The following is a 26,381-nucleotide window of genomic DNA, read 5'->3' on the forward strand; positions in this document are numbered from 1 at the left end:
TTTCATGTTATACAAAAAGGTAAAATGTAGATAATACTTCTAGGTATAAGGCTTCTCTCAGACATATGTAACTTCACATTTTTAGTTTAAACTAAGTCCCATATAATGGGGAACTTCAAAATACACCTATTTTCAGAACTAATATATACTCTTGTGTATTTATCTGAAATTAAATAGCAACTTTGAGACAAAAAGGCCTCAAACTTTGCTTGTGTGGCATCATTTGACATCTCTGGTAGCAGCAGTAGAAACTGGCTAAAATGGGGCCATCCTTTAAACTACTAAGATTTTTCTTCATCATCATTGAATGAAGTATTTGTAATAACTTCATTTTAGCATCATTAAGTTAAAGCAGCTAAAACCTACAATATACATTTCAAATTACTCAAACATTTTTCCAGAAGAGTGCCAATGTCAAATTCAATATGAAATGTTATGACCAACTCATAAAACAAGTAATGGGATTTTTTTTTTTTTGGGGGGGGGGGGGGGCTGGTTTTTGTTGTTGTTTTAAAATAAATAAAGTTTTTGAAGTCTCCAAAAGGGTGAAAATTAAAAAAATAGAACATGCTGGATATATTGGTGGGTGTTAATAGCAAGCATCTGGGGCTGAAAATCCAGTTTGCCGAATAAACACACAGAGCCAAACTGCTCTCAGGTACACCCCTAAAGAATACTCAGTTTAGGGAGGCCTGTATTGATTTCAAACTCTTTTTGGGATGCTTGCTTCACTTCTGCCCATACTGTCTACTAATGCCTTCAAAGACTGCTAGCTGATGCTCTAAATGCAGAGCTAGTTAGAGAACATCAGAAAGCAGTCACAAAAATTTAAAAGGTAAATCAATTCCTCAATTTTCCAGTCAAAAATCTGCACATTTACCTTTCTTTTGTTCTGATTTGGAAAGAGCTGGTTACATTTATAGGTGAATTAGCTTTGTGTGGGGAGGGAGGGAATAGAAGAAATCTACATTTTGTAATCAATCTTTCTTTTTTTCCTTTGAAATGAAAATTCAGAAATGTCCCTTCTGTGCCACTAACTAAAAGCCAATGGTCATAAGCTGTTATACACAATTACTTATGTGGATGTGTTTTTCCAGCAACTCCAACCGCGCAGGTTCGAGTGTGGAGCGAATGCCTCGGGCCCAAGGCTCCATCCTGCGAGCAGAGTCCTGCAGGCAGGGACAGAGGAGTCCTCCCCTGGGCCGAGCTTGCTGCTCCTGCCTTGCCCCAGCCTTAGGGAGGCAGGCTCAGCCCTGTGCAGGGAGGAGCTGCCACCTGCGTCCCAGCCCGGCAGTGTCACTTCTTGCCTTTCCACACACTGTGTCCTTCAGCCTTCAGCTGCTTTTCCCCCGTGCGAGGGCAGGGGGAAATCTGCTCTCCTCCTTATTACAAATATGCTAAGTATTACTTAAATACTTTATATGTCTTCTGCCTAGGAACACATCAATAATATAAATACTGAACACTCATAAGTATGCTCTTAAGAATTATTGTGCTACATCTATAGATGTTAATTGTGTTAAAGTAGGTCACGTGTATTTTTAGTACAATCTAAAAATCCATAAGCTAAAGGCATTGCCTTGCAGTGTCGAATCTGGATAAACAATTCTTAATAGGGAAATGTCATGAAAATACCAATGCTTATAATGCTATCTTTTAGTCAGCTTTTTGTCAGAACCTGGTGGTGTGGGATACCGTGATACAGCTATATCAAGAGTTGTGCTATTTTACTGGATTTAGTGGTTATCACAACATGTAAATTATTTCAATACTGAACAAAATGTTTGATAGCAACATCTTAGTTTCAAGGAGAAAATAACATTTTCCCTTATCTTCATCTAAGGAGATTTCTCTATATGTTCTTTAGCTAGATGTGCATCATCTAGGTGATTCTTTTGTTCATGTACTATGAAGTGCTCAAGAGGAAAAACTATATCTGGTTTAGAAAGCTGCTCTTTCAAAATTACTCATGCTTGAAACAAGCTATTGAGATTAATCCTAGAGGTCAAGCTTAGAAAATCCACCCCTAGATTTGCTTGTATATTTTCTTATTTGTATAGACAGATTAGTATCTTTGCTGAGAGTATTTGTCTCTAAGGTAATTTGTGAATCTGTGCAAAAGAATGTGTTTGCATTTAAAAATGCTAAAACTGCATATCTTTGCAGAGGCAACTGAACTGTTTATTAGTGTTACTTTCAAGAACATTATTTTCAGATATTTTAGTTGGAGTTGCCAACTGGGCAGAAGTAGTTTCCAAGTGATTAATTTAGTTAATTCTATTTTAGCATTACATAGCACTTTTCATCCAGTGATGCCAAAACACTTAAGAGATATTAAGTAAACCTCACAACTCTCCTGTGAGGTAGGTATACTGAAATATTATTACCCCCATTTTGCAGCTGGGGAAACTGAGGTCCAGAAGGATCTTGTGACTTGCCCAGAATCAGGGAGCTGTGGAAGAGCTGTGTTCAGAGGCCAGGAGTCAGACTGCTCATCCCTTGCTGTGCCAGCAGGCTGGGTCACTTGGGCTGCCCATAAATAATGGAGTTTGCAAGATATGTGCATGCTACTCCCACTGAACAAGCAGATGCAATTTTGCCCTGGTTATAGCAAAGCAGGGAAATTGCAAAAGTTTCACCCTGGAGCAAATTTTCAGGAGCTTCATGTTCCCTAAGCAAATGCTCATGATAAGTTTTCAACTTGCTTTATAAGAGCCTGTCCTGACATACTGGTAACATCCTACTACCACTTGGCATAAACCCCCTGCTGTCTTTGCATTATGGAGCTAGTCCTCAGAACAAATTTAATTCACATCAAGTTATTTAGGATTTAAAGTATTTTCTCTAAGGATCATTCACACAGATCAATCTCCCTAAAGGAAACTTCATAAAAATATAAATTGCTGATGTAACCCCTCCCAACTTCAAACATTATCCTTCTAATTTTTCTAGTGAATGCTACAAATGAATTGCTTGTTGTGTCCTTTTGCCAATGTACTCTCACACAGACATACAAACAGGATACTGTCTCGAGGTACTTTCAGTTTGTATTTGCCAATCCCTGATGAGATGCTCTTTGCAGCAGGCAAAGTCCCTGTGCAAAGTTCTACCTGAAACGGGACAATGAAATATAATTCCTAAATTTCTCCCCAGGTATGCAGGTGCTTCAGGAAGACATAAAGAAAGAAGGTTATATAGCGTGTTCTCCATGCCTCAAAACACCACTATGGCTAACAAGTTTCATATTATAACAAGTTTCTATAGTAGAAAACAGGACATAAAAATATTTCCAGAAAGTGGCTTTAAAATGACTATAAATAGAAAGTTTGGCTAATCTTTCAGTTAAGGGTTTTGGGGTCAGTTTTAAGTATTCTTATCCCCTTATTCATAGTAAATTTAGTGTGCTTGTGGCCTAATGAACATGCCATGCACATAGAAGGGGCCATGTCAGTGGGATTATATGACAAGAGAAGGATCTGGTAGTTGCATAAGCAAGCCAATTTTGTCTCCTCCAAAAATCTCTTGGAATCTTACGGCATTCCCTTTCTACCAACCCACACCCTCAAACAATTACTCACTTTTTTTTCCATGTCCTGCAAAAATTGTTTTGCCTAAGAGATGGTAACAAATAGAAAGAAGTCCAAGAAATCAGCAGCACAAAACTCTTAAGACTTTTTAAAACTGGGAAAGCAGTAATTCTCCTTTTATGCTGTGGCTTGTTTCATCTTCCTTTATCTTGTCATATAATAAGAACAGTGTTTCTGTTGTGGATGAGTGCTTGCAATTAGTGGCCCCACAGTTACTGAACCTCTGCAAAAGCCATATATATAACAAATATTCCTTGTGAATATTATTCCTTGCCTTTTGAAAAGTACTTCATTTCACCTGGCTATGATATAGGGTCTGTGTAAACAATCAGCAGAACCTGTAATTGTAGTTCTGTTGTGAACACCATCAGTAACACTTTATGTGTGTACATATATAAATTTACATATATATGTCTACAAATCATAGTCCTGTAAATACCTATTGCATGCATGTACATGCACAGGAGAAATGTTACATTCTATTAATGGTAAGGCATATTATTAGACAGGCAATATTGGCAATTATTTTATCTTTTATCTTGATCTGTTGTGCTGCTGTTGATCACATGCTGCCAGAGAATCTTTAAGGATGATGGGGATGGGAAGAGGCCACTTTGAAGGTTTATTGCACACGGCGGCAGTAGTAGCCCAAAACTTTGCACTTCTCACACAGATGCTGAGGATGTTCTTTGCTCTGGTCTGAAACATCCAGGCCGTCCGGCTTTTCCAGGGGTCTCTGCAGTGGCGGGAAGGAAATCAGGTTAGATCCAAAGTTTTGTCCTTGTCACTCTTGTGAAGTCTACTTTTATACCCTAACTGAGCCTTTTACTGGTAATTAAAAAGACATTATGTTTCTTTCTTGAAGGTATGGAGTGGTTTTTTCAGCCTTTCAGCTGTACACTGGTTCAGTGGCCTCACAATTTAATGTCATTCTTCATAAAGGTGGTGTTAACTTCTATGTAGACAAATTACAAAAACCCTGAATTATGGACTTTATTTATAAAAGCAGTAACAAAAGAGTTCATTTGCTTAGCTCCAGTAACTTAGATGTCCCAAAGGCACCTAAAGCATGGGAATCCCATTATCCAGCAACGCAGAGCAGGGATTACCAATGTTAGGAGTAGCTGTTACGTGAAGAAAACTGTCTTAAATATGCACAGATACTACATAGCTAAATGGTGTTTTCCCAATAGGAAGTCCCATGTTTCTGAGGCTGAAAGTTTTGAAGGAGAACAGCTGCAAAGCTATTAATAAAAAAATTAAAAAAAAAAAAAATCCAAACTGATACAAAACCAAAACAAAATCCAACCTTGTGACACAATCCTTTGCACTGAATCTGAGTAATAAATGATGTATTTTAAATAATATTCATTAAATCACAGCACTGGAGGAAACGAAGCTGATTCGTTGTTAATAGGTATTTGTGCTGTCATTTTCCATGGCATGTAAAAGACTTCAAAATCATTCTGAAAATAAAATACCCATGTTAAATATTGTGACAAAGTTAAATGTTTGGGAAGTCTAATAGGTAGAGAAGTGATAGAGATGTGAACTAGAACTTAACAAAGTGCACCATTTGCTTGGAAAAAAATCCCAAGTTCCCTACCCCATGACTGATCTGTTTTCATGAGATGTATCCGAAAGAGTTTCATTGCACAGTGCCATGAAGGCAGCAGCTCTTCCGTGAGACTGGGGTAGACACAGCATGTGGTGTGAAATCTGAAAACTAGCCATAAGCTTCTCACTGCTTTTACAGGAATATTAGACCCTTGCCTATATCTTCAAAACGTGATTCTTGGAGCAGTGGGTGGGTAAATATTAATTACACCATCTTGGCCATTTCTCTCTTAACACCTTTCTTAATCTTAAAGACTTTTCTTTATCTGTAAGATTTTAAAGTACACCTGATAATCTAAGATTTCATTTATAAGTTCTTCATCAAGCCACCTACCTGAAACTGTGGGCAGGAGTAGAGATATTTAAAGCTTTTTTCTTTTTGGCTATGTAATAGTGCAAGAATTTCTCATAAATCAGTGAGCAGAAGGGTTTCTCAGCTCTCTGAACAGTTAAAATGACACAAAACATATTCTACCATCTTGAACAAGGGGTATCTGTAAATTCTTGCTTGATTGTACCGGGTTATAAGTGCAACACTTACTATGTTGCACAGCTAGTCAAAACAATATATAGGAGTGATTCAGTAGAGTTTGTCAATGGTTTGTTTTGATTCAGTGTTTTGAACCATGATATTTACATTTTGACTGCAAATTAGATTTCCTGTGTCAGATGAGGAAGGTAGATGGACTCTTCATCTCCACATGCCCTGCAACCCTACTGAGCTTTAAATGACTTGTTCAATGTCACTATGTTGAGATTTGAGACCAGAACCAGCCATTCTCTTCCTAGGCTTACAGTCCAAGCACTGGAGCAGACACTGATTCTTCCACAACACAGGCAAGTTGACGAAGTGTGTTTGGTCAGAAAAAAATTGCCTTTCTACCTTATCTACCACTTATTCCACCCACATCTGCCCACAAATATTCTTCAAGAATTTGCATTACATAAATATACAAAGATGAAGTGCGGGTTCTGGAGTCCCAGGAGTTAATTTACACTCTTCAACAGTGAATGAGAGTTTTGAAATGCTACACTTGAAACAGGCTATTTGACTCAGCTCTGATTGCTTCTACAGTGCTAGCTGTGCTCTGATTAAAGAGAAAAATATAGCAGTTATCATGTTTATTGATATAAGCCAGATTTTTTTTTTTAATATGCAAGGCCTTGGGAATAATTTTTCCTGGAAATAGTGCAAAGGACATTGGGAATGCCTTGAAGCGCCAAGAGTTTTTGGATGGTTTTCAGAAACAATAGCTCTCCGTGGTTTGCTTTCCCCCTGCGTTGATTGAGCTCAGCTTTTTGGCCTGCAAAGCATTTTGATTTCAGAACTGTTATTGTTACCAGTATGTTACGACACAGGCTGGGGAGAGAGGGGTTACAAACGCAGGAAAGCAGGTTGCCAAGGGCCAGCTGGAAGGAATGAAGCCATGCAGAGCCCAGTCTGCATTTCTGGTGAGGTGGTGGAAGGCTGAGGCTTTGAAATTGGTAGTGTGCTTGTGTGGTTTGTGTCTCAAAACCACTTCAACCCCACTTTTGCACAAAATGAAATCCCAGCTTATCTCCATTTGCCATTTTCTCTTAATGGATTTCTTATAAAGGCAAAAAATAACCCTTTAATCACCCTGAGTAGCAAGTGTCCTTGTTATGCTTCTGTCTGTTACTAATTGAGGAGAACCTAAAAGTGATAACCTCATACTCTTGGAACCCTTCTGACACCACGCTGAAAGCACAGGATGTTAGTCAGAGCTGTGTGTCCATCGGGGCTGGGCAATTCTCCCCAGCCCTGCTGTGGTGGAAGGAGAAGGCGCTGGCACAAGAGGGGTCTGCAGGATCTGGCTCACACTGTGTCAGCTCTGGGGACTGCCTGGATTCTGCAGGAGACACCAGTGACTGAGGAGGCTGCAAGAGCTCTGCACTGCTGCTGAGGACTCAGCCATGCACCTGGCCAGGATGTGGAGAAGGGGACAGGCTATTTGGCTGAAAAGTTAACTCCTTTCCTTAGAAAGCAGTGAAATGGGGCTTGTAGAACAACGGTACAACTTGTACTACTGCAGTGGTTCCCCTGTTTTGTTCCTCAGGGGAAAGCTATCCTTTTTTCCACTAAATGGAGAGTTTTTTGGTTTTTTTTTTGTAAGCATCCACAGTTGTATTCTTCCGGACTTCACTTCTGTGCATCTTTCTTTAATTTTCTCCTGGTAGTTGCGGGGTGGAAATAATCTTGTGCAGTTCCACCAGGAAAGCATTTGGTGGTGAATAAAGATATTGCCTCAGGGGAATGAAGCTAAAAGAAATTTAAATTGATATATCAATTCCTGACCTGTGAATTACCTTTTGATTGTGAATTATTGCTGTCCCAATCTACATGTACGGCATGACCTCTGCATTCCCCAACAGTCACCTGAAATCCCAAACCCCTCAAACAAAAAACTCACCCTTATGAAATGTTAGGTGTTAAAGGAAGCATCACTAGGAATTCTTGAGGGAAATTGCTTCCACTAAGATGTAGAATGGAATAATGTGCCCGCTTCTGTTTGTATTTAGACGACTGATATTTTTGCTGCTGTAGAATGGAACAATTTAATTGCACCACGGATGGATAGAGGATCGCATCAGAATTCAAATGAGAGAAAAGACTTAAAAATAATTTTCTGGACTCATTTACATCAAGTCTTAATGCAGCAAATGAGATGATTAAATGTCAGATTAGGAATGTAAATAGAAAGATTCTGCAGCTATTGCTGGCAGGATAATTGTGAGGTTAACAGAGTTAAGGAGCCATGCTTCCCTCAAGAAACACATGCTATTGTGAATTTGTAAATTTTTAGTCCAATAAAACAAATTGGGCACTGGGGAAGAAAAGATTAAATGCAATGTACATTCTTGAGCAGCACATCCTCTACTTTTCTATCTGCCTGGGGGAAGAGGGACATTACCAAGGCCCCGGGCTGTCACCATGAATCCAAAAGGCTGCAGATCAGAGGCAGGATGCTTAGATAGAGCAAGCAGCCTCTGTCAGCAGCATGCCTCTGGGACTGGCCAGCTAGGAATGAATGATAACGGCATGAGGTAAATGGTGAAAATCTCTTTTTAGAGTTCAGAAAAACAGCAGTCTGAGATGAACTGTATTCCCATAGCTGGAGTACACAAGTGTGGGCATGCTTGGGAGGGTTTAAAATATAAAGAAGCAAAAAAAAATCATAGTTATAGGCTTGCAACTGTTGAAAAGTTTACTGGGCTTGAGTGATCATACCCACCCCTCCCTATACTGAGGGAAGCGAGGTGGCTGTGGTTGCACTCAGATACGGGAATTATGATGAGACCACTGAATTGCCCATGAAAGTAATAACTTGAATATCATGAGGTATGTATTTACATACCAAATTATTTCCAGTCCAACAGTAAATTCCTGACAGCTGGAAGAAAATAATGTCCAATAGGACAAGTCAGTCACCAGATGGCTGGTTCTGCACCAGTGCAACAGCTGTCATCACAAACAGCACTGGCCTTAGCCACAAAGTCAGAGAAGCAGCCTTGATAAGAGGCCAGCCAGGAAGTAACCATGGGCGCAGATGTTGCTGCTATAGTAGGCAGGGGAAGAAAATGAGAATTCAGTGCTGGGCATCTGGGCTGGTACACTGCCAAGAATAATGGTGAATGACTATAAGGACTAGCTCTGTTGCTGAAGCAGGTTAAGAAGGAGCATAAACAATCACAAAATCCAAATTCCTTGGAAGAATACGAGAGTTTTAAGTCTTGTCTGAGATTCCTGTTTATGTTTAGAGTAGCTAAAGTAACTACCTGGGAAACAATTTCTGAAAGTGTCATAGAGCAGAATTTCCTGGGTAGTTCTTTAGTCTTCAATAAGGCTTGAGCTCAGTGGGCCTATGGGTTTTGCCCCATGTTCTGTGCATTCCTGTAAGCACTCCCATGGGAAGGTTTGTCACTTGAGGGACTGGAGAAAATGCAGAAGGAGGAACATAGAATAATTTAGCAAAGCTTGCTTGAGGAGCAGTTTTTCAGCTCAGGTGCATCAGCCACCTGATTCCCTCCTCGGTGGATGAGTTGGGGAATGAATGGCAGCAGCCCTCCTGTCAGGCGCTTGTGTTACTTCTTGTAATATACGCCCCACCATCTCTTTTAAATACAGAGATTTAGAGCTGTATTTGTAGAGCACTCCAAAGTATATACACAGCTGTTACAGTGCCGAGAAGACTCTTCCTGCCCCAGAGAGATTAAAAACTCATTCTCACAGCTAGGCCATGTGGACTAAGAGCACAGGGCTGAATTGAGATAGTCCTTGTGGGGAACTGGCCTGGAATAGTTTCCTGGAGTGAAACAAGCCTCCAGGAACAAAGAGCAGGTGGCAGGAAAGTGTGGCTGCTCTCCTCTCCAGAGACTCACTAATGAAAGGTATGCATAGGAAATCAAGATTTGAGCCTAGATGCACAAGCCATTCACAGAGCCAACATATGTGCTTGAATGGCTACCCCAGAGCTGTCCAGAGTGGAAATTACTATCTTCAGTACTCTGATATTGTTGCTTGAGCCAGTGACACAGGAGTACTTTGTTTGTGAGACCTGGACAAACCCTACAGTATTGGGAAGCCCATGGATTTGAGAAAGTGGCTGGGGAAGATGAAATACAGCTATGGAGATGAGGCTGGGAGAAAAGGGCAAGCCTGGCAATTGAGAAGAAACTCCTGATTCACTGCAATGAATATTGAGCAATCTTGAAATAAGGTTCTCAAATTTTTGTCCTAAATTGGGTACAAGCATGCTACTCTCCAACAGTGATGGTGGTGCAGGAAGGCTTCAGCCTTGGTTTCAGCCATTTAATAGACTCTGCAAGGTTTGATCTGTTTGGTGACAAACTGGGAGAATGCAAAGATATTCACTAGGCCATACAAGAGGCTGAGAAAGCATCCTCAGAGGTGATTGTTGTCTTGTCTATACACACACACATTTCTCTAAATGTCTGTGGCTGCTTAGGACCAGGTATGGAAGAGGGGGGTTGATTCTGACCTGGTGTGAGTTTTCACAATGAATATAATATGTGAATGGAAACTTTCTATCATAGGCCCTCACCATAGACTGTTGTAGATATGGGCTGAGATGTTTACAGTTTTTTAGAGTTTTGGAAGTTCTTGTATCTTGACAAAGGGTTACTTCATGTTGAGGGACCAGCAGTGATTTTCATCTGCTGATAAAATGACCGTTATTTTTTTGAATAATGTTCCAAGATATCTTTTTTCTGGCTAGGTTACAATTATATGTTTACCAAATGGTAGGGCAAGGAGTAAGAATAGATGATGGATTCAAGCATACTTCTGAAGAGAAATATTGACAAGATTGCTTGAAACTAGAAATAATTTATAGCACTAGAATAAATACTGTCGGATCTTGAAAGGAGGTCAGACTTCTCCAGTTCATCTGGGTTTTGTTAAACTGAAGAAAAAACTACATTTATTGATTATTTGTACTACGATCAGTCACATCACACATTGTGGTGACTTTGCTGTTTTGCAGTGCCTGTCTGCTGCTTTCTTTAACTGCCGCTCTTATTTTTTTTCAAATGGAGTTAAAATGACACAAGAAGATCACGGTGTGTAGGACAAGGCAAGATATTTTCTTAGGTGAATTATTTAAATTGGAAAACCTGTCCAATGGAAGATTCAGATGAGAATGCAAATACTCTGATCTCATATAATAAATGCAGGAGGAGCACATAATTAACTGAGGACCTCCACTGAGAGGGAAGTGAGGGCTTAAAAACGTCTGGAAGTGCATAGGAAATCAAATGAATGAGGCTTCTGCTATAGTAGGTACCAACAAAATAATCAAAATCTAAAGAATAAGTAGGAAATATATCTAGAAAATGTTTAGGTGGTGTAGAATTGTTATTTTAAAAAATAATACAACCATATCATGTGCACAAGATTTTTTTGTGTTTTCATTCTCAGACTAGAAATATTGGACTTTCAATTAAATCTTTCACTGGGAATAACATTTTCCAAAATGGAACAGAATAGCTCCCCACTGATAAATGTTGATAAATGTTTAGAGAGTGGTGTGTTGTAGTCCATGTCAGGTTCTGTTTAAGTCTTACCCATGCTTTACAAAGTCAAGAGCATTCCTAGTTCCAAGCCTGTTGCCATCAGGTCTGCACTTCTCCTACCTGTTTGTGAGGATAAACATTAATGTGGCACTTGATACATTCTTGTCCCATGTTAGCCCAGGAGTTTCCACTCATCCATTTTCTCTTGCATTTGGGGCACTTATATTCACCAAAGCAGCGTTTCTTGCCCTGGTATGGTGTCAAGCCTTCTCCTTTTGGACGAGCCTACAAAACAAAGGGAAGTAGCAATGAATGACTGAAAACAGGTGTGGAGGTGTACGTGTAGTAGAAAAATAAAGTTTTTAATTAGGAAACTTTGGGCAGAAGATATTGGAGGCAAGCATGAAGGGCATATCCCGTTAATGAAGGGTTCATGTGTTGAAGCTAGAGTTTAACAGGTCTGAAAGTAGTTTCTATAAGAAGTATTGAAAAGTTCAAGAAAACATAATACTTGTTAGTGAGTAGTTAGAAATATGCCCTTTCACTTTTTGAATAAATAGTTTTAATATTATTTTCATTATGATAAAATCATCTCTATTGAGTATACATTGCTAGCAATATATATGGCATCAGGAGGAGTAGCTCATTAGTAATAAAGGACTAACTACTTTTTAAGTAGAAATTCCAGTTTAGAAATCTAGTCTATTTACCATGTGTAGTTAAGAAGATTTTTAATAATTCTGTTTTTCACAGGGTATATATTATCATATGGGAGTGCACAAACTGGGATTGAATATGAAGGAAAGACATTGTGGCTAGTGGAAATAATAACTTTTATTAACTTTATCTGGTTTCTTGCTCTTGGTAAATGGTTTCACAATTTCTGCCTTTTGAAGGAAACAGGAAAGGATTTGCAAATGGTGTGTTTTGATGTCTGAATGTTAAATGTCCCTTAGAGGAAGCCTTTTTATCTAGGGAAGCCAGTAGAGTTGACAATGACTGTACACAAATACCAGGTTTATTTATTGTACGTACATTCACTCACTAAAACTGTGTGTTGTACATAACAAAACATGGTGAGGCATGTAAGGATGAGGATGCTGCATCCAGCTGTGCTAGGATAGCTGTAAAGATGAAGCCGTTTTCCCAGAGTCCCTAGCAGGTGTTGAAACACTATCCCTGTATTCACTGTGTTGAGTTTGTTGCTGCCTAGAGGGAGATACTTTGCCTGTATAGTGGCAGGATACTGTGACCACCTATCAAAGGGTTCTTTGTCACTTACACGTCAGGCCTAAGCAGCTTTTCTTTTTTAAGACTTAAAAAAAATAAAGTTTACAAAAGTGAAACGAGCCATCATGCTGGGAAGGCATTTGTTTTTGTTTTGGGAGCGATTTCTCAGTGTGTAGGTCCAAATTGCTTTCTGTGTGAAAGCAGGGGTTGCAAAAGCAGGTGGTTGGCAGAAGAGCTGAGCTTGGCAGGAGCTCTGAGACGCGGGCTCCAGTGGCGGATGGAGATGGTGAACACTGCGTTACCTCCTGGGTCGCATGTGGGAGCAAGAGGGAAAGGAACACTGAGTGCGCTCTCCCCCGCGTCCTGCGAAGAGCAGAGGACACCAAACCTACTCCTGCCTTTTGTTTTCTTTCTGTAGTGTCAGTAAACAACATTCTCTGGGATTTTTTATGCTTATTCCTCAGCACAGCAATATTCTTTAGAAGGTCAGACCAGTAGCAACCTCCATTACAAACAGGCAAACATCTATAATAATTTGCTTCTGACAAGCCACTGTAAGTATTCTGGCTGATAACAAAGATGAAGTTGACCAGTACACACATATTTACAATAGTATAGCACAAAAAAAAAAAAAATGCACTGGTATAGTGAGAAAAATTCAGACTTTCACAACTGAGTGCTGGCAGGCACCCAGAGCGTAGCTCTCCGAGCCATGGTGCGTCTTGATAAAGATGAGATTACAATTGAATGTAGTGTAGGAAAATGTCAATTTATGGAGACATCCTTATTCTGGGTACTTAATTTGGTTCTGCCTCTGAGGAGTCCGTAGCACAACTCAGTGTAAGAAGAATCCATATGCACTCTTCATTTAGAAATTCTCATGGAATTGAATAGAAACCCTGAATAGAAATCCAGAAGGCTCCTCTGTTTGAGAGACTTTCCCTCTCCTCTTGAGGCATCACAGATAGTTTTACTTGCACTTTCAACTGGGGGGGTGTTATTGAACCAAATAAATTTTTTTTTTATTCTCTTATTAAGTCACCCTCTATTTAAACTCCTCCTGCAGCCAGATTTAAAAATGCAGCTCAGTGCCCCTAACAAGCCACACTCCTTTCAAAAAGCATGCAGGTCACAGGGTTCATTATTTCCAAAAGTAATAGCACTGACTTTGGGGACAGTGTGTCTTGAAAGTCTTGTAAATGTTTACAAAGAGTATTTGAACATAACACTCCCACAGCAATATGTTATGCCAGCCATAAAGAGCATTTAAACATCAGACTCCCACAGCAATGTTGTGCCAGCCACAATTCCCAGATGGGAAACTTTCAGAGACAGCCACTTGGGCGGGCCAGCAACTGTGGGTTTGTCCAGGTCACATAGGTGACTTCAGAGGCACCAATGCCCTGAAACGCTCTGCCCTCACAAATGCACAGGGAACCCTGAACATACTGGTCTGTGGAGTGCTCTGTGTGCACAGCTAGGCATCAGAAATGGAGCCTTTCCAAATTAGAAGCTGCTTTTAAAATCTGGCTTCTCTAAGTCTCTCGGTAAATCGGAAGCAGAACCAGGAAAAGAATGTAGGAGCCCTGACTCTGTTGGTAATTTCCTGTTATAATTGTTAGACTAAACTTTTGATTTATTTGTATTTTAACTTTTTCACTGTCACAGTTCCCTCCTCAGTGACTCTAATTAGTTTGCTGGCAAAGTTGCAACAGTCTCTGTAGGTGTTTTGCTATTCTGCTTTATGGATGTTTATGCATTGCCTGAAGAGATATTATTTTCCTCCACATATCTTCAGTTTCCCAAACTGTGCCCCACAGGGAATTTGGATTCGCAAACAAGCAAGCTCATTTTCTCTAGTGGGAAACATCATTAGGAACCACTGACAGCAGTGAAGGCAACCCTCCAACTCCCTCCACCCTGCAGAACCAAACAAAACAGGTATTTGACAGTATTTCGTAGAAGCTGAAACCTGAGTGAGATACACTAATGGCCTGAGAGATCTGAGGCTGGGTGTTTTGGTTTATTTGTTGTTAGGGTTTTTTGTTGTTGGATGGGGTTTTTTTTTGTTTTGTTTTTTTGTTTTTTCTTTTAAAGTGTCTGGCTCCAGCAGGAGCACAGCTGAATTGCATAAACATTTCCAAGAAACAGCCTGCTCCTTGGCACAGAAGCAGCCAGCCCTGCCCACAGGGTGCTCGAGCACCCAGTCACTGCAACTGGGGTATCTTAGTGCTCATTCAGCTTGAGGGCAAGAACTATTTTCACCAGAGGTTTTCCTTAACTAAGTGCCAAAAGAGAGCAAGGGGACACATTTGTCTTTGGCTATTAACCTAAAACCCTTTACTTTACAGAATGTGGGATTTACCTTGTATAAACCATTAGCCTCCTATTCTCTCCCCACCCCAGCCCATTTGAATGGTGGTGAATAAAAGGATTTGCTTGGTGTTTAGGTCCTGCAATTCCTGTACTGGGTATTCTCTTCTTACTCTTTCTGCAGATGGGGATTTATTTATGTCTGGACTTAATCTAGCAAAGTTATGCTCCTATTCATAATGGCACAATATTTTGTTGTTACCATATTAATATACACTGTCCCACTGCCTGTAAGCCCAGGTAAGACTTTGGTCTGATTTCTATCCTTGGCTGCAAAAACTTGGTGTATCTTCATTCAGATGTTTCAAGGATTTACTGCATCCTGGACAGGTGGGCCTTTGGAGAGGATCAAAACCAAACAGATTTTTCTACAAGGACCAGAAACTAGCCTTTATTTGAAATGTGGCTCAATGTCAAGATCTAGGTATTAGGGAATGGATCCTTTGTGATGCTTTGACTTCAGACAAGCACTGACAGAACTGACAGCAGCTTTGCAGGTGTACCTAGCCAGTGTGTGTGTCTGCCTTAGCTAGATACAACCAGTGTACAAAGACAGTGAATTTTGTGGGGCACAGTAACAAAAATGACCTCAATATTCCAATCCTCGCTGACACCCAGCTGTCTCTATTTTTCGTCTTCCTTCTTTCTTGAGCCAAACCCACAAATTGGCCATCCTAAGATTTTTAAAGTGTTTAAGTTGAGCTTTTCTGCTGGTAACTGGCCAGTCCGGCTCTCTGTCAACCTATCAGAGAGTGCATCTCAGGGAGGGATCTGCCAAATCACTTGGCAATGATGTACATAATAAAGGACTCTCTGCTTTCCCTAAACAATTCCCTCAAAGTATCAGTTTGCAGAGTCAGCAAAAACAAAACATAGCCCCCTCCCCCAACGTGCCCTGCTTAAAACTAGATTCATTATAAACAACGAGGCTGAGCTTCCTCAAAGCAAAATGCAGAGACACAATTTAATGCTTTTCTTCCCCTCATATCCCCCCAAGTTAGTTTTACACAGCTGAAAGGGCTCTGTACAGTACAGGAAAAGATGAAAGCAGCCTAACACTGGGTGTTGGGTGGATCCCCTTCATAGAAGAACTCTGAGGGTCTGCTTGTAAGAATGCTTCATCAAATGCAGAGAAAAGGGTATCAATGCACTTGATGCACTGACTGTCTCCTCAGTGGTTTGTGGGAGTAGGAGGGTCAGAGCTCCATTTAGAAATGTGAACCCTCCGACACTCTCAGCTGAAAGTTGGCACAACTGGGAGATGGCATTAAAATGCCCTAGTGCTCTTACTGTGTACTACTGTACGTGCATAGTTTTAATAAAGATATGATAACGTACCCCAAAAGGTTCAATTAGAAAATGAAAAAGAAAGTACAAGGACTGATTCAGTGAACTGGGAGTTGGGGCATTCTAGTCCTGACACTGCAGCAAGTTGCAGAGTGTGGGGAAATTCACGGAAGTGCTCTCCCCTTTCTCAGCTCTGCATATACTGTATAGAGAATGAGGACACACTTGCACACTTATGCTGAAGTGGCACATAAAAGGGAATCTTTGGATTGGTCAACTTCTTTTTTTCTTTGTCCTTCCTCACTTTTGTGCGCATATAAATCTTGAGTATCAACAGAATACATAGGCAGATAGGTGATGAGTTTAGGAATGACACTGCTGATGTGTGAAACCGAAGACTTCTGAGGTATTGATCTAAACCAAAGTCACTACATCTTTGATTAGTATGTGCAATATCGAAAGAGCATCTAGGGATACAGAAATCAAATTAATGCTTTTTTCAGCTTTGTCTCTAGTTTAATTTGTGTATTAGTGATATGATAAGAAGTCTGTTAAGGGAAAAAATGGATAATGGTCAGAAGGTAGGCTCTCCAGTATAGCATTACTATTTAAATAGAAATTTCTATTTGTTTTGCTGAACAATAGGAATTATGGAATTTCTAGTTGCATTGGATATTTCAGGTTAAAGACTTATGGCAGATAAAATGATATCTGAGCAAGACACGGCTGAAAAATAAAGAAATCTTTAATTTGTTCATGTAGCTTAAAAGAGGAGGCCACTAGACATTTTATTTGACTGGGATTTTCTTAGGAGACTTGTCTGTGGCATGGCTTAGGGCTACTTCAGCCTCTGACTGGGGAGTCTACTGCATGGTTTTCCCACCTCTGCACCTGTACAAACCCACATGTTTTTTTACGGCAGATAAAGTCCATTGGTTGTTGCTGATCTGAAACCTTTTATCACACACGTGCCAGTGCTGCTCTTACAACATGATCAAGGTAGAAGGTGGCTTTGTAATGAGGTCCCAAATAATGAAGCTGTTACAGTCAAGTGAAGTATACTTTACTCAATTTCCCAGGAGCAGAGTGTTAAACAAAACATGCAAGTTTGTGCACTGTGCAGTACAAACCAGCATTGTTTCTTTTATTTTTCTTGAAGAAATACCCTATTTCTGCTGTTACATCTTCACTTTCCAAGTCTTAATCTCTGGGAATATTTAAAAGAATATTGATTAAGTTGAGTCAATGAAATTTTACAGGTAAATTTTCACATGGCAGAAGCTCGATTTTATGTTTGTCATTTTGGGTATGTACCTCTTGGCTGCTTTGAAAGGCAAGTGTTGTCAGCTGTATTGTGTATGTTAACTGTGATTTTGATCTAGTTTCCACAAAGGTACACCAAGAGAAAGGTTTAGCAGTTTGTTACTAATAACACCATATGGTTTCTGATGATGATGAAATCAATAGGCATAGTTATCATGGACATCTTGATCAAAGCCTAGAAATCCACGAAGCTGTCTTGGCAACATTCCAACAGTTAAATCAGTATCTGGTTTTGCAGATTTTTCAGAGTCCTAGCCATGCTGTTAAGAGCAAAGGCTTTTCTTCTTCTACAAAATGCTTATTTGAGCTGATCATTAGAAACAACTTTGGGTCAAAGATACAATATCATTACTATGCTAAGTTAGTTTGAAGCAGAATAATTGCTAATTGGTAATTCTGCAATTATCTGATGTGTCAATTACACAGCACTGGATTGTCTGAGAAGTTGACTGAATGAGTTTTCTTTGCCAGTCCTACTCATCATTCCACAGCCAGTGTAGAGATAGGAAACATGTAAATGCTCAGTACCATCCAGTCTGAGTAAACACATCTGTTCATGAACAGCATGCTGCTTTCACAGGCCTCTGGCCAGATAAAAATGAATTGCATATTGATGCAAGCAAATGGTAGAAGACAAAACTATTTGGTAGAATGGTAACATGGTGATGGGACTGGTGTTAGACTTCCAGCACCTGGATTGAGTGTAGAGCCCTAAGAGATTTTCTCCCTGTTCATGGTCAGATTGTGCCTCAGCTCTTCATTTGCAGTGGGGAAATGCCCTGTTGCTGTTTCCTGCCACTTCTGCAGTTCTTGTGGCATTGTATAAATCACTTTGGACTACCTATGGTAATGTAGCTTGTGTAGCATAGTGGAACCTTGACCTTCATCACACTTACGTAAGTGCTATCATGAAAAAAAGAAGCAAATAATACTAATTATTTTTTCAGTCAATCCTTTTCATAGAAGAATATTTGAGTGCATACTGTATTGCACAGAAACCTGTTCTTCCTATAGTGGAGGCTTAATAGAAGGATAAACTCCTCTTGCATTCACAGTACTAATTAATCTCAGATACACTTCTGCATTTCCTGAATGAATTTTCCAGGCATGCTTATATATTTACTATCTCATGTGTTATATACAGGGCAACAGGCAGTGATCAAATATTTAATGTGTTTGGTAGATTTTCAGAGCCACAGAACTCTGCCAACCCTACCCAAATCTTATGTTAAAGAAAGCTGCAAATAATTATCTTGGTTGACTGTACTTCAAGGATTTCTTTTACCTGCACATGCTACTCTTTGCTTGTTGAATGACCATGAAAGAGTTCCCACATGGGCTGTCTATGCTTGCGTCCAATCACAGCTTTAACACGCTTGTTCCTGCAGGACCTCGAAAACAATGAAATTACTTGAGCATATAAATAGCTGCCTAATGAATCTTCTTTTGAAAGTATTGCATAACTCTGTCTAACCCAGAACCTAAAGTTTCAAGAACAAGTCCTTATGCGTGTGAAGGTAACCATTACAATTTGAACTAAATGTTGACATGTGCAACAAAACGAGCAAACTGAAAACAATTCACTTAGGAAATTGCAGAGTGAAAACTGTTTCCAAGGTATTGTTTAATGCAGTACAAAGTAAAAAAGGGGATGAGGCTAGAAAGTAGCAATGGAGTGTGTCTATGCAAACCAGGGTCTCTGCTGTGTAATTTAAGAATTGTAGGTCATACAGAAAATAGGAATTTGCATATCAAATTAGGCATGTGGAAGAGTATAAATTACACTCGCCTGCTGGGATGCAGTGAGGGATGCAATTCTTTTCAGCATTACAAGATCATATTCTTCCAAACAGTTTGAGATAAAAGGAAGTGGTCAAAATCTTTCCTTTCCCTTCTCTGATACAAAATTGGACATGCTGAATTAATTATGAAGAAACTAGGAATGTATTCATTTTAATAGTTTCCTGATGTTTGGACTCTTTTGTCCCTCTTCATCCGTTGCCTGAGAACATACAATGGCAATACTCTCCTCCTCTCCCTCCCCCTCTTGTGGCACACTATATTAAATATGTTCATATTTATTTAGTAGTTGGAATCAGGGTTTTGGAAAATGGAGGGTCAAACCCTTGCTAGAATCAAGTATTACCTCTTCCAAGCTGAGGTCAAGACTCATACTTTTGGACTTGTTTAATTGGTTCACCTCAGATGCCTTCATGTGGATTTCACAACTCTCCTAGGGCTAATGTGGCACAGCTGAGGCACTGATCTAGTGAGAAACTGGCCGGTCTAAGGATTGTGATCTGTTCCTAAGAAGCAGTGGAGTAGTTCTGAGAGACCCCTTGCCTCCCCATAGGTCATGAACAGATGGGGAAGGCAGACAGATGTCATGGAAGGCAATCTATTCCAAATCGAAGTGCGTAGCAGGTGCTTTTGCAGCCAAATTCAAGCTGCTTTCTGCTTCGTTGCTGTTCTGAGATGTGTTTATGTGAAGTTTCTACCTGAAGAAAAGATGTGGATTAAATTATGATGATGAGATAAAGCTACAGCTCTCCAGTTGAGTCTGTGTTGGTATTTCTTTCCTTATTAAAAAGAAGCTGTATGGGAAGACTGCGGTCCAGACATGGACATAGACATGTCCAGGCTAGACTGGGTACCCCATTATTTGGTGTACACAGCATATTATCAAAGCCTATTTTCAAGAGTATTTGGATGAGAGAGTTTTTCAATTTATGGGGTGACTATACAGCTTTTAATGTTTTTTTGGTGTGTTACAGCTGAGAATCTGAGGCTTTTCTCTCTGCCAACTATATGCAAAACAATAGTGATATCCTTACTATTTGAACTGTTTGAAAGCTACATTGAAAATTTAATTGCAGAAATGGCAATTTGCAAAACATTTAGTACTTGCTCTTCATGAACTGTATGACTGTACTACTGTAAAATCCTGCTGTATGATAAGCCATAGCTTTGGGTGCCTTTATCATTTTGTAAATCTAGACCTGTTGTGGTTTTCCTCCAAGCCAAGTATCTGCTGTGCTGCACTTGCTGAAAGTACTTGGGGAGGGACTTTAATATACCAGTGATCTTAAGAAGAAATGTCAACTTGGGAATTTGCTACTTTCACTTGTTCTTTACAAACACAGTGTGTTGATATCCTAGGATGTCAGGGGAGATGACTTTATGTTACGGTACTTTTTCATTTGAGGTATAGTTGTTTCAGGACTTGGATAACATTAACAAGGACATTACAATAAATAAGAATTTTATTCCAATTAGTATCTTTGATGTTCATACATCTAAAAATAACATTAATTTCTTGTTTAGTTTTTAAATGAAACTGTGTCATCCCAAAATATTGTTCCCATACTCACAGTTTGTAGCCCACAAGTTTAAACTCATACAACAGATACTTTAATATCCTTAATTAACAAACAGACAAACAAACAAAAATTAAGAACTATATCCAGTTTGTATGCAGTTTCCTGCATAGTCATTGTTCTCAGCTCTGACAGTCATCAAAGGATGAGTGCCTTGTACTCTACAGGCTGGGCAAAGGGTGTGCAGGGGAAGGCGTTGCACTGGGAGGTGGGGAGGAGAAGAAGATGGCAAAGCAGAGAATATTTTAATTCAGTGCAATAAGAATTGCAACTTCAGCAATTTACCACTCAGGAAATGGCTTTTTTTGCTCTGATTTTTTTATGATGCTTGTTGCACCTTCTGGACTGATACACTTTTTTGTTACATTAATATGTGTATGAATTATTACAATGCTGGATTTCTTTTAGCCTGAACTAGAAATGCTTTTGCTCATGTAAAGGTTTTATCTTTTCAAAACAACTCTTGGAAAGTAAAGGAAATATTGTTAAGATGATAAGGGCAAGTTTCAGGGGAAAGGATGTTTCTAGGAGAACTCAGCCTTCTTCCTTCCTTCTGTTCTGAAAGGGACAAGATCTCTTTCAACTACTTGCTGAATCCTTAAGGATTCAAGACCTGGTTCATGGCATACCCCACCTACTGCATGAGAAATAGGTATAATTGCAGTAAGATAATTCCAGCAGGAGAGTGCAGGACCATGAGAGTAATGTGATCTTGTGGTTAAAGCACAGGACTGGGCCTCTGCAAGCCCAGGGTTTCATTCCTGGCTTGGCTACAGGCTCTTTGTTGGTTTGTGGACAGGTTACTTGATCTCTCCATGTCTGAATTTCATCTGGAGTATGGGCTGTGCTAGTGTACCTCACATTCTGGGAATTTAATCAATGTTTGTTACTACAAAAATGAGCATGAATCTTGTTATACAATTCTCAGGCAGGAGTTTTGAACAAGGATTGCTATAGGCCTGTCAGTGGTGACCCCGGCCTCACCCCTTTGAGCCATTTTTTATAAAGTCTCTGCTTATGGATGTTTTTGTTCAGTTTTGTTTTCTCCACAACCTAACTGGTTAAAGCAGTCAGAACTGTCATTTTCAACTATTTGCTTCTGGCATCTCCATTGATACATCATTAAAAGAAAACAACAGAAGGTAAGGCAAGTACCTATAGAGTTGTAAAGATTTCCAGCTAGGAAATTCTTTCTGCTAAAGATGAAGCTTGGGCTCTCTCACAAAGCTTCTCCCTGTACATATGCAGCATAATGACTACGTGCCCTGTACCCTCCCCACCCACAGCAGTGCAGTGGTGCAGGCTCCCAGGACACCAGCACACAGGGCAAGCTGTGGCCTGTCCTCCTCCAAGATGAAATACCACAGCAAGAGTGTCATTGCTTCTGGCTGGAACAGCCCTTTGCTTGAACTATTAGAAAACAGGCAAAGGAAATAAAGACCAGATGAGCAACCACCCTCCTTTTCTCCACCTCAGCCTCCTTCCCTCCACCTTCCCCCCTGCCATGCTGTTTTGAGATGACATACAAAGACACCAATTGAGTCAGCCTGCTTTAAATTACAGCATTCTTTTTGAGCCTGGAAAAAGACATGCTATGCATAGCCCAAAAATGAAACATGACTTCAGATGCTGATATTTATCTGCAGAAATGTGAAGGGGACTTTTTTCTTGTTTCAGTATTCCTTTCTCTCAAAATATTGTGCCGGGCTCATACATGAGCATATTGCGTAGAAGAAAGTCTTAGAAACCCACCCTTTCTGCCCAGAGCACTCATGTGTTTACCTACCTCAAGAGCCATCTAATCCCAGCTACCTGACTTGGCTCATGTGCATGACAGTGCTTGAGTGCTCCTTGCTTGCTCTGGGCACCTGAGCACATAGAGATGCCTGGGAGGAACTCCCAGACAGTTTTCTTCTATGGTAGGCTTGTTCTCCTTGTGATGAAAGAGTGAGCTTTTAACACCTTAACTGAAATGCATCACAAAGTCTTAGTGTTTAAACACAGCCATGGGATTGCAGTGAAAGCTTATAGGCATATACACCCATAATTTTAGATGACCTAAAGGCAATCGTCTTTTGCTGTACAGTTTGTGATAATACAGTAGGAATCTGCACCTCTAATCTCTTCCATCCTTCCCTTCTCAGTGCCTCCTGTTCCTGCAGTTGTATTTGCATTTTCCACTGGGCTCCTTGATTGTTTTTCTTTCCACTCTGTGCAAAGCTAACTTGAATCATCTAAAGAATCACTTGTCATTCCCCAAGAACAGCATGAGCAGCTGCCAGACTTCATCAACCATTCTGTAAGATGCATAGTTCATGTTTGTAATGTTACAAGAACTTCGAGCACTTTACTGAAATTCTCATAAAAACAAGCTGAAGCAAACCTGTTCCCTCTGTAATGTCTTTCTTAATTACATGCAGAAATATGTAGTACCTTGAAGGTGAGAAAGGATGGAGTGCAACCAGTAAGTACAGAGTGAGAATACTAATAGGTATGTGAAGAGTAAGAGGACAACATAGGCAGTGTGGGGTGACATCAGAGTTCTTGCTAGAATGAACAGAGAAAAGTGGCATCTAGGAGGTGATCGTTACACAACAAAAAGGAATACAATTTATAGCCTTTTCAACTGTTCAGATTCTGCCTTCTGTTAGTTAAATGACCCTTTGTCTTTTCATAACCAATTATTTTGTTGTTCCCTTCAGTCATAAAATAAGCCAGGAGGACGTTTATCTGAAACTTCCTGGGAAACAAAAAGGTCATAGGTTGACTCAGGCCATGGGACGTTGTTTGAGTTTTTAAGAGAAATAAAATCTTTCCTGTGTTGAAATAGGAAACTCATATCTGACTCATGAGGCTGCCTGGCTTTACTGTAAGTGTTTTGAACACCTATGTTTCAGGCCCATTTGGTATAAGATAGTCATTGCTGTTAAAAATTTTGGATGGAAACTGTTTTGACCAGAATATAGTCAGAAAACTGAAACAAAATGGGAACTTGTCTGAACAAGTGAGTTGTAATCACCATTTCCTTTTATGCAAGTAGATGACATTTCTACTCCCATTTTTTTATTACCACTTTGCCAGGTCCCTCTTTAGAAAGCAAAATTAATCAACCATTTGCAATCTTTACAGTATGTTTGTCCAGTGGCACTGATGGCATTTCCTATATTTAAGAATTAATTGTCGAAGACACTCACACACAGCATTTCCTTATCATGGATACCTAAAGTCTCACTTCCTGAAAGCCAACGCTTTCTTGCCTGTGTACACAGCAGTAGCTGTCACCACAGGACACATTTCACCATAATCTCACACTGGACAGCTTGGAGTATGTGATGTTGGCAGCACCCCAGACCTGTTGCTAGCAGCTGAACCAAAATAGGAAAGTGGCCTGAGGGCAACTGGTAGGTCCATATTCTTCAATGTGGATTGGCATATGAACATGCCTTGCAGAGTAAATCTTTCTACCCAGAAGAAGATTTTTTTTTCAGGAAAAAAATGAGCCAACACCAGACCTCACTACCGAGTTAGGTGTCTCTTTTACTAGTGAATAACAGATTTCACCAGAAAGCACATAGGAAGGACAGCTGTTCACTCTACATGACTAGGAACAGTTTTTAGCTCTATTTTAGAAATTCATCGCCCTGTTCAAAATATCTGATCCCACTTTTGTACTTTTGTAGCAGATAGTTTCAATATCCACAGGCCAGTGAAGTGAAAAGCTCATTATTAAGCAATCAAAAGGAAGAATACATGTTCTAATTGAAATCTCATGGGATCAGAGGATCCACTAAAGGGCTGTAGGGCACAGAAGGCATGGCAAGGCTTTGTGCTGTGCTCAGTTCTTGTCATGGGAACACATTTGTGACCAAGGCCATTGTGCTTCTGAAGTTTAAGGCAGTCTTCTTGACACAGTAAACAGCCCATAAGAAAATATCTGTACTAGATGCTGTCTCACTGTTGTTTGCTCAAGGCTAAGAAACTATTCATTTTTATAAAGGTATTGTGCAATAAGCATCTGTAAAATTCTTGTCATGGTGTTTGCTGCAGAAGATGATGGGAGAGGTTGGATGAAGATTTGGAGAAGGGAGAAGTGCAGTTCTTTATCCCTTTTGCTACTGTTTGTCCTTTCCTGTTTCATCCTGATACTCTTTCCATTGACAGATTCTAGTCTGAAGATAAATTCATGCCTGCACTGCTTCCAGGGCTGTAGTACAAGTGAATTTGCCCTGATCTTCGAGGGGAAAGATTTTTAAATCATTGAAAAAACCTTATCAGGAGTCCTTGATTTTGTTTTTTGTATTAAGGCATTTGTCTCTGTTATATGGCATTATTTCAGCAGTGTTACTGATTTAAGAAAAAACCAAAAAAAATCAATGTGCAATGATAAAATAGAACACGAACAGAAACAAGTCAGGAACACCTGATGTATAATGAGGTCTATGAGTGTTATTTTTCCAAATCAAGGAGTATTGTTTAAGGCTGTGCTGTTCTGGTAAGACATGGATTTAGACTCTTGTGAGGAGATTGGCACAACAGCAAAAGTCTTCTAGCCCCTTGATTTATTTTTTTCAGTCTTTCCAAGGACCAGTTAATTTTATCCGCTCTGCATTTTGGGGGGATGTGCAGCTCAGTGTGTGCCTGGTGAGAGGCTTATTATCCTCCTCAGGCTCAAAACAAACCTCGATTTTGAAAAGGCAACAAAAGAGGTGGCTGGTCCTGGTTTCCGGTGGCCCCGGCCGGGCCAGCGCGGCGGGCTCCGGCCTCGGCGCAGCTGGCTCTTTGTGCGCTCGGGCATGATGAGGGGGGCTGGGGAGGAAGCTGACACAGGTGTGCCACCAGGCCGGGGACTTGGCTGGGGACACTGCCCGGCTGTGCACGCACGTCTCCCCACACACAGGTCTTGTGTTCGGTCTTGGCCACGGCCTTCAAGGGCCTCCTTGTCACCGCACAAACAACGGCGTCGCGCAGCCTCCCTTGTGCGCTGCATCCTGGCCCGAACTGCCTGGAATAATCCTCTTTCTCAGGCCCAATACCACAGCAGAAATGTCATCCTTATTCTGCTGTGCTGGCATTTGTCAACTTGGTGGGTACAAAGACAGCATTCATTGAGCAGGAGACAGGCACAGGGCCCCAGGAAAAGCCCTTCGAGGGGACACAAAGTGGTCTTCTGTAAAACTTTGAACTCTACAGGAGTTGCTGTTTGTCTTCAGGTCTGGCAGAACTGCAGAAAGGGCTGTCTTGTGTGGACCACATCTTCAGCTGGGCTTGTAGGGCAAGTTCAGGTTTAGTTTTTAGGACAGCGGACTAGCAACAAATGGCCTTTCTTCTTGGGCAGTGCCATCTTTAGCAATCATACAATCTACTCTGTTCAGCTCTGTTTGCCCCTGGATAAAATTAAACCTACAAGAAATGGATTTATCTTCACACTTACTTTTCGCATAGATGCAGCTATTCTAATATCAGATACTTTTATCTCCTGTGCAACACTTAGAAATAAAAGGTTCTTGCCAGCCCTTGGGGACAGCTTGAGCAC

General features: G+C 40.3%; 1 protein-coding gene across 1 annotated transcript in view; it reads right to left on the reverse strand.

Annotated features, from left to right (window-relative positions):
• Positions 1–484: 484 nt before the first annotated feature.
• The window catches only part of ZCCHC24 (zinc finger CCHC-type containing 24), a 103,344-nt gene continuing 77,447 nt past the window's right edge, over positions 485–26,381 (reverse strand). Inside the window, exons 3-4 of the mRNA XM_063405942.1 lie at positions 11,379–11,543; positions 485–4,323 (exon numbers count right to left, since the gene is read on the reverse strand). Coding sequence (XP_063262012.1) covers positions 4,210–4,323; positions 11,379–11,543 — 279 coding nt within the window. The 3' untranslated portion in view covers positions 485–4,209. The remainder of the gene's footprint in view (positions 4,324–11,378; positions 11,544–26,381) is intronic.

This window comes from Prinia subflava, chromosome 9 (assembly GCF_021018805.1).
Source record: "Prinia subflava isolate CZ2003 ecotype Zambia chromosome 9, Cam_Psub_1.2, whole genome shotgun sequence".
Classification (NCBI taxonomy): Eukaryota; Metazoa; Chordata; class Aves; order Passeriformes; family Cisticolidae; genus Prinia; species Prinia subflava.